Source organism: Oncorhynchus kisutch, linkage group LG19 (assembly GCF_002021735.2).
Source record: "Oncorhynchus kisutch isolate 150728-3 linkage group LG19, Okis_V2, whole genome shotgun sequence".
Lineage (NCBI taxonomy): Eukaryota > Metazoa > Chordata > Actinopteri > Salmoniformes > Salmonidae > Oncorhynchus > Oncorhynchus kisutch.
Window position 1 is genome coordinate 19,590,268 of NC_034192.2, and position 8,627 is coordinate 19,598,894.

General features: G+C 41.7%; 1 protein-coding gene and 1 long non-coding RNA gene across 5 annotated transcripts in view; one reads left to right on the forward strand and one right to left on the reverse strand.

Moving 5' to 3' along the window:
- Nucleotides 1-3,100, reverse strand: part of LOC109864417 (Krueppel-like factor 8) — a 113,740-nt gene extending 110,640 nt beyond the window's left edge. For 2 of the 4 annotated variants that reach the window (XM_031797289.1, XM_020452198.2), the window contains exon 1: nucleotides 2,704-3,041. In XM_031797289.1, coding sequence (XP_031653149.1) covers nucleotides 2,704-2,730 — 27 coding nt within the window. In that variant the 5' untranslated portion in view covers nucleotides 2,731-3,041. Of the gene's footprint in view, nucleotides 1-2,703 lie in introns of all 4 variants that reach the window. The other 2 variants (XM_020452197.2, XM_020452199.2) reach the window with 2 other exon arrangements.
- A 996-nt stretch (nucleotides 3,101-4,096) lies between these two features.
- LOC109864418 (uncharacterized) lies at nucleotides 4,097-6,611 on the forward strand. The gene is made up of 3 exons (XR_002251447.2): nucleotides 4,097-4,194; nucleotides 4,611-4,699; nucleotides 6,083-6,611. It is a non-coding gene; the product is annotated as an uncharacterized LOC109864418 (long non-coding RNA).
- Nucleotides 6,612-8,627: the final 2,016 nt, after the last annotated feature.

An 8,627-nucleotide genomic window follows, 5' to 3' on the forward strand; every position in this document is an offset into this window, starting at 1 on the left:
GGTACCTTCTGGCATTTGGAAATTGCTCCCAAGGATGAACCAGACTTGTAGAGGTCTTGGCTGATTTCTTGTGATTTTCCCATGATGTCAAGCAAAGAGGCACTGAGTTTGAAGGTAGGCCTTGAAATACATCCACAGGTATACCTCCAATTCACTCAAATTATGTCAATTAGCCTATCAGAAGCTTCTAAAGCCATTACACCATTTACTGGAATTTTCCAAGCTGTTTAAAGGCACAGTCAACTTAGTGTATATAAAACTTTTGACTCACTGGAATTGTGATACAGTGAATTATAAGTGAAATAATCTGTCTGTAAACAATTGTTGGAAAAATTATGCACAAAGTAGATGTCCTAACCGACTTGCCAAAACTATAGTTTGTTAACAAGAACTTTTTGGAGTGGTTGAAAAACGAGTTAATGACTCCAACTAAGTGTATGTAAACTTCTGACTTCAACTGTACGTTTTTCCAGCAGCAGGACTATGATCGATAATGTCAAAAGCCTCACTGAAGTCTAACAAAACAGCCCCAAAATCATTTTATCATCAATTTCTCTCAGCCAATCATCAGTAATTTGTGTATGTGCTGTGCTTGTTGAGTGTTCTTCCCTATAAGCATGCTGAAATGCTGTTGTCAATTTGTTTACTGTGAAATAACATTGTATCTGGTCAAACACAATTTTTTCCAGAAGTTTACTAAGTGTTGGTAACAGGCTGATTGGTCGGCTACAGACACTACTGGCCTCCAAATGACTGGGCCTCTCCCTCCACAAAACTCAGTGGTCACCACCATTAGGCCTGCTGAGGCTGCTGCTGTCTTGCATAGGAATGTGTTATAGGCCCTGCGTATAGATTACACCTTCAGAGCTGGCCTAATCCATGCCATGCACACAGATACAGAGGCGTATACAAGCCAAACTCGCACACAGAGAGAATACCCACGGACGAGCACACACACACACACACACACACACACACAAAGAAGCACGCTTGCACACACACATACAGGAAAAGGAGTGTGCTCTGTGTCTCTTGTGTAGCAGTGACGAGTGACGACATCCGATTCATGTTTCATTACAGCATGAAACTGTCAATCATCATAATAAGGCAACTACACAGACTACAGACATGATAAGAAATGGATTTGTGTCATGCTTAGAGAAAAACAATAACTGAGGCCAAAAGTAATGTGGAGGTATCTCAGACATAATGCATAATTTGTGTCAACATGATGATAGATCAGTAGGCTACCTGTTTAATGTATGATGCATAATGAAACCTTTATTCATATTGTTGAAGGATAACGATAACGATCTTGTGAATGATGAAAAGTCTTGACACCCCAGACAAGCTTGAAGGATGGGTTCTTTCCTGTCCCTGGTTGAGCCTGAATACTTGTCTTGCACTCTGACCTTTTGCTACTGTACCTGACGGCTGTACCAAAATATTTACAGCAGGCTTCCAAATTATGTAAAGTTCTGTGCACGAGATACGGCAGGCCGGATGCGTGAACAGTGTCGCTCGAGGCAGTAGGCCTACACCTGGCTCGTTCCCAGGGTTGGGATGTGAGTGAGTGCTACTGTCCCTTTAAGGAACTAAGACTGTGTCCTACCAGCTCATAGAGATAGATAGAGATCTAATCTTTGTATCTGTACCATTATGGTGGCATGGGCAGCACCATTGAGGCCATCTCCATTTTAAAAGATGTAAATGTTCTTATTCTGTGTTTGAAAAAAGCATACAGCTAATATTGGTGATTTACCACCACCTGCAGTGCTGGAGTCCTCAACCAAATCTTGTGTCATTCATATATTGTGGCCACTAGATGGCAGTGATATAGCTTAAAGCCATAGTCAACCCAATTTGAAGAAGACAATGCTCTGATCATTAGCTGATCTTCTCTCCCAACCCACAGGAATAAACCACCCAGTTCATGGTGGAAACCCTCAATGGCAATGCCCATACTAAAAGGGGTTATATCCATCTAGAGATCTCTATCCATCTCTATGTACTAGCTGCAGTTCCTGTGTTTCCTTCCTGCCTCACATAGATCACAGCGCACTTTTAAAAAACCTGTACCCCAAAGCTCGCACAGAGAGAGGGGGTGAGAGAGACAGTTACCCGAGAAGGGGTATATAGTTAACACGTTTCAATTCCTTCCATTTGCATGCCCGTTAAATCGTTAACGTTTACAGAGGAGAGAACATTGTTTATTAAGAGACAGGGTGAGAGAGGCAACAGCACAGTCTGCGGTCGATTTGTCGGGGGGCTATCGAACCTCTTTCTTTGCTGTGGAAGATGCGAGAGTTTGTGTTCTCGGAAGTAGCCTACGGCAACAGTCTCCTCCGTTGCAAAAATACTGAATCCTATGAGTCGATTCCTAGCAAAATCGAAGCTTGACACACACAACTGGGAGTCGAGGAATCGATTCGACTCTCCACCTCTAGCTCTCAGTAGCCTGCGTCAGTCACCTAGCTAGCTAACATGCTATTATTATCAGTGCCGTTGCCTAGTAGTTGGTCAACTAGCTAGCTAACTGAATGTAAGAGTCAAGCTTCTTACATATGCCTTTTCCTTTGTCAGACACTCTCCAATTGTCTTTAAATTGGCACATGTTAAACTGACAATGTGAACTCATTTAAATATCGGCCGATAGCAGTTTGCTGGACAGGGCAAAGTCAATAATGGTCAAGACAGACTTACTTTCTTGCTTCGAGTCTCCGTGTGCATCTCGGTAGCTAGGGTGCAGAGGGGAGGGGGGTTGATCGGGTGGGGTGAATTTGAATAATAGTAATCTTTTTGGCAGTTTTCCACCTTTTTGAATCTATTTGCTATTTGGGAGAAAGTTGTATTGTTTGCCTCTTCGGGTATTCTTTTAGATCATATCCACGGCGTCGACTATTCCTCTTTCTTCACCAGTAAAGTCTCTCTCTCTCTCTCGGTGTGTTGTTGCCGTGTACAGGGTTGGGCGCTCTCTCTCTTCGTTTCTCCTCCGCCTCTCCCTGCTTGTGACCCCACCCTGCGTCTCCACCCCTCAACCCTGTCAATCAGAAGCTGAGCAGCCAGCCACAGGCCAGACCTACCCGAGCTTGCAGCAACGCCAAACTATCCCCCAAAAACCACACACTAAATGTGCATATGCATTTCGTCGTCATAGCTTCTGTAAAGGCACACACACATCCATGTCAACCTAATGATGTAAAGTAAGTTGTAGTGGATGTCTATGAGGCAAATTGATATGTCACAGCTGAATATTGCAATGTCTCCTATTAACTAACTTGGAACATGTATTCAATGCAATTCAAGAAAGCCCGGTCCAAAAAGACATGAACTAATGTGTTATTACATTCTGAATATTCTGTTTATGCTGGTGTAAAGGGAGGGGAGGATGGCTTTCAACCACACCCTCTGTTATGACGTAGAAAGGGTGTGGTCTCTGTCCTGACATCAGAAGGGTGTGGTTCCTAAAAAAATATTTTTTTGAAGGGATAGCTTAGGTGCCCAAATTACTACTGTACATTTATGATCAGTACAGTGCCAATATTATCTACAGCAGAAGATATTGACGAGTACGAAAACAAATGTAAAAAATTGACATCTTTTCCTAAAAAAGATATACACTCTGGGAGCTCTTTCACAACTCTAGAAAATGTATTAAATAGGTGTCCTCCAATATTGTATAGCCTATTCATAAGATGACTATAAGGAAAATGTGACATTAAGGTGAATTATCACTTCACAACTATCAACGAGCATTTCACTACATCCCCAATAAATCTGCTAAACTTGCTTATGTGACCAGTACAATTTGATTTGATCTGAGTGTTGATCCAACAGAGATGTTTCAACCATATAGTCTATGGTTTCAGCTAAACAGCTAAATGCTATTACAATTATATTACTGTCAATGCTGACAGGTTTTCCTTTAGTGCAACAAATTGAAACATTTCAGGATCTGGCTTAACCTACCTTTGTAGACTTTCTACACTAAACCTAAGGCACAGCTATGTGGGAATGGCTTCTGTCCTCAAATGCTCTTCCATTAACTCCCTTTAAATGCTATTATTATAGATTAAACAATCGTTCCCTCTGGAGTCTGTGAAATTGAGCTAGCACAATTTCACTCCATTTCCCAAAATTCCGTGCTGCGTCCCAAACTCCTCCTACAGGAGAACAAAACGGAAATATGCGACGGTAAACAACGTTCTCTGCTAACAAGCTCACATTACATTGATTTACTGCGGTTTTATTGGCCTCATTTTGCTGTATAATATGCACGCATATATGAGGTGTTTATATAATCGTGTTGCCAAAAGCTGTCTGTCACTTGCATTACTAACATTGTGTAGCTGGAATGCGATGCACTAACGTTAGCTAGCTAACGTCAGCTACTCCAGTGATAGCTGCACCGTTAAAATTGGTTGCTAAAAACAGTTGTATATTTAATGAAAATGTATAGAGTAATGTGTGTGTGTGTGTGTGTGTGTGTGTGTGTGTGTGTGTGTGTGTGTGTGTGTGTGTGTGTGTGTGTGTGTGTGTGTGTGTGTGTGTGTGTGTGTGTGTGTGTGTGTGTGTGTGTGTGTGTGTGTGTGTGTGTGTGTGTGTTACAGTAAGACCTGTCATTTGTGTGAGGAACGGGACAGAGACCGCTCCACAGCCTCGTCCTACATCAGCTAGACACGGACTTCAACATAGACAGGTGAGCCTCCACACACACACACACAATTACAATAGCACCACCCACACAGTTTACATACAATAGCCTACACTCCTACTGAATAATAATAATTTGATTTGGATTTCTATAGCGCTTTTTTTTTTTTACCAACACAAACTCAAAGTGCTTTACATGTAAGGAAGAAACTCACCTCATCCAACTGTTTATTTTCTTCTGCAGCATGACAATAGCAAGTTGCAACAGCCACACTATTTACATATTCTTATATGTCTGAACTGACATATAAGGGGAGGGTCTACATTCCCCTGTGCATTCCAGTACAGGTTCACCTAAGGACAGCCAGCCAGCCAATGATTTGTCAACGTCTAGACACATGAACTCGTCAATTTAGCTTAACCCAAGCCGTTAATTAAACAATGTCTGAAAGTCAGACAATAAGATAAGAATTCCTCAACTCTCGTGTTATACCTGATTGAGTCTTGAGTTTTACCTTTAAATGATCAAGGCATAATAACTAAATGATTAAGTATTACTGCTAAATGTCATTATGTACTTTCAGACCACATTCAGAGAGACTTTTAGACCTCTCATGTGTTGTCCCAGATGTGTTGCCAAGAGGAAGTGTTTTGCCCCTGTGGCGCTGTACAAGCCTTTGGGGAGCAGGATGCCTGGGTGAGGAGTATATCCCAGTTCCAGGCTCACCAGAACGGGGGGAGGGAGCTGGCCAGTCTTAGGGAGTTGGGGCTCTCAGACCTGGAGATAGAACTGTGGTTACCCAGAGACCAGCCTTAAAACACTGAGATGGTGAATGTTATTTATTTATATCATTTATGCAATTTACTACCAGGGACAGTACATTTGGACAGCCACATAGAAGGAAGAATAGGTCAAAATAGTGAAGAGAAGGTGATTGTTGCTCCCCAGACAGTGGGCAAACTGGTTGAAATGTCTCTACAACCAGATTGTAATAATGTCATTTTAACTAGTTTTGCCCACTGTTTTTGCCAGCTGCTGGATGTAACGACGAGATGTTTTATGAATAGAGACAATGTGTGTGGTTGTGCTTATCAATTACACCTCCTGAGAAGGAATAAATGTTAGTGATATTGACTGATCAACTATGAGTGTGTTGTCAGACATGAAAAACATCCTGGTGGTGTAGCCTGTTATTGATTCTTTGACTCAGGCATCCATCCAAACTGGAAGAGATCAGGGTGTAACTTTCCTCAACTCTATTTACTTCAATACTCACCGATAAAAGGATGCTATTATTATTCCACCTGTATTACCGGTTGGACTCATTGAACAGTATGGTCAAGTAGGCAGCTGTGTGTGTGTGTGTGTGTGGTTCAGGGCTGTGGGGTGTGTGCTTCAGGCAGCCACGTTGTGTGTTCTGCCCTACAGGGTCATGGGGTGGGTGTGTGTGCCCCCGGGGTGCGGCAGCAGCGTCTGCAGGTGATCCAGGACAAGATGGTGGCTCGGGCAGAGCTCCACATTGCTTCTCAGCCAGCTGACCCCTGTCCCGCAGAGAGATGGTCGAGTAGGCCCTGTTCCATGGTAATGACCACCTGGGCTTCCTCACTGCACTCTATCACCAAGGTGGGGTGATGTTATACAATGCTAAGTGTTCACACTGCAACTTCCATAGACCAAGAGGTTAGAAAGCCTGAACGAGTTAGAACGAAAAGGAGTTTTGGAGGAGTTTGAACAAGTCCTATGTGTGTTGGAAGTGTCTTTGAAAAGACACAATAGGAGTTGGGTGCTGGGCTTGAACCGGAAAATATCATATTTTAAGATGTTTTATTATTAATGACCTTGGCATCACTGTGTATTTTGTGTATATGTTGAATGTTTTGTGTTATTGGTGACTGTCATGTATTGAAAAAATAAAGTAAAATGTTTAAAAGAAATAAAGGAATTCAGCTGTCCATCATCCTGTTTGTCATTTACAATATTGGAATCTGACAGTAAGCAATTACCCTGTATTGATGTGTAATATTGTTATTATTGTTGCAATATGTTTAGTTTTTAAATTACCCTGTAACTACCTAGTAAGTAGGCTACAAGCTGTCATGGAGTACTAACACTTACCTGCTCATGTTTTTGGTATTTCCCTTAGAGGAAGATACCCTGGCTGACCAGTAGGGGGCATCCTGCTCAGACCTGGACACTGTACAGCAGGGGTGCCCAGACTTTCTAGCCTCAAGCAGGTGTCCAGGTGATCATCTGTTAGAGTGGACCGCTATTTTGACTTGATGATCTTCATGTCTTAAAATGCTGACTCGCAAAGGTAGATAGATCCAAAAAATGGTGTCAAGTACATGGCAACTTTTCACATCTTTGGATATTTTTCCTCCACAATAAGGTTCCAAAAGTGTTCCCCCAATGCCCTCGATTTGATTTTGAGGTCGCTTTGCAGAGTCAAAATTTCACTCTTGACAGCTGATGTCTCCATGTGAAACAATGATGCAATGTTTGTTGCAATTTCATCAACATCAACTTCCACACCAAACAGAAAGCACATAAATGTTGCCACAGGTTCCAGGATTGCAAAGTCTTGAAAGCGTCGGTCAAAGTCTGCGATAATGTTGTGTACCTGTTGAACGTATCGACCAGTCACAAAGTGCAGGTGCCTTTCCCATACTCGAGTTCTGACATATTTTTGAAATTCCTCAGTTCAGGTCGCTGCAAGTGTCAGGACTGCAATTTTAATGTTTGATTAAAAGCTGTCACATGGCTAATTATTTCAATAATATTTTTGTATTTTCCTTGCAGCTTTAAATTGAGTTCATTCAGCCGAAAAGTTACATTGGTCAAAAAAGATACATCTAACAGCCACACTTTGCCTTCCAACTGCTCATATTCGGCATATTTTGAGGCCAGAAACTCCTTGATTTCAAATAACAGATCCTTAAATCTCTGCAGGAATGTACCTCTACTAAGCCTCCTTACATCTGTGTGTTGCAAGAGGCCTTGTGTTCAGCTTCACTTTCTTCCAGTTGAGACCTGAAGAGGTCTGCAGACTTCTGGCCTGAATCAAATTCACGATTTTGAGGGCGATATCCATGACATCTTTCATATTCAGCATTTTACCACACAAGGCTTGTTGATGGATTATGCAGTGATAATTGAGGAAGTCTGGAAAGTCATCACTTTTGCAAAGTTGATGCAGCCAGTCATGCTGGTGCTCCATCTGTAGTTTGTGAATGGGTAACTGATTGCTGTTTTAAAAAAGTCCTTGAATGCCACAAAAATGTCCTCCCCTCGAGTTTTCATTTTAGCGATACGATTGTGAGCAGTTCCTCTTTGGCAGTCATATCTTCAAACACCATTCTGATGAAAATGCACAACTGAGATGTGTTGATCACATCTGTCGACTCGTCAAATTGAAGTGAAAAGAGCATTTATACTCATGTCTTTTTTAAGATGGTCCCTCAAATCCTCATCCATCATTTCACAGTATTTCTGGATAGGTGAACATCCTTAATATTGGAAATATTTCAGATTTCTTTTTGAGAACATCAAACAATGAGTCTGTTGCCTCTAAAAAGGCCTATTTGACTATTTCTCCATCCTGTAACGGTTTCTTGTGCTTTGCTAGTATGCAACTCACCCGGAATTATGAAATCGTGGCTGCCTTTGATTTTGAACTGGGCCTTGGTAAAGATCGATTGTTGGGCAGCTAGTTGAGACTTCAACTCTTACTTTTTTCTTACGTAGTTCACTTTTAGCTGGAAAGTCACTTTCATATTTCTTGTGAACAGTTTTGAAATGCCTCTCGACATTTCCCTTCTTATCAAGAGCTACGTTTGAATGGGAAATCAGTCACACACATTTTGAATTTGTTGTGGGGAAAAAATGATCTCACTGTGAAAGTGGTAGATTTTCGGTTTCTCGCTGCTTGGTCCAGCACTCATATTAAAAATGTAACTGCAACTTCATAGGAGAA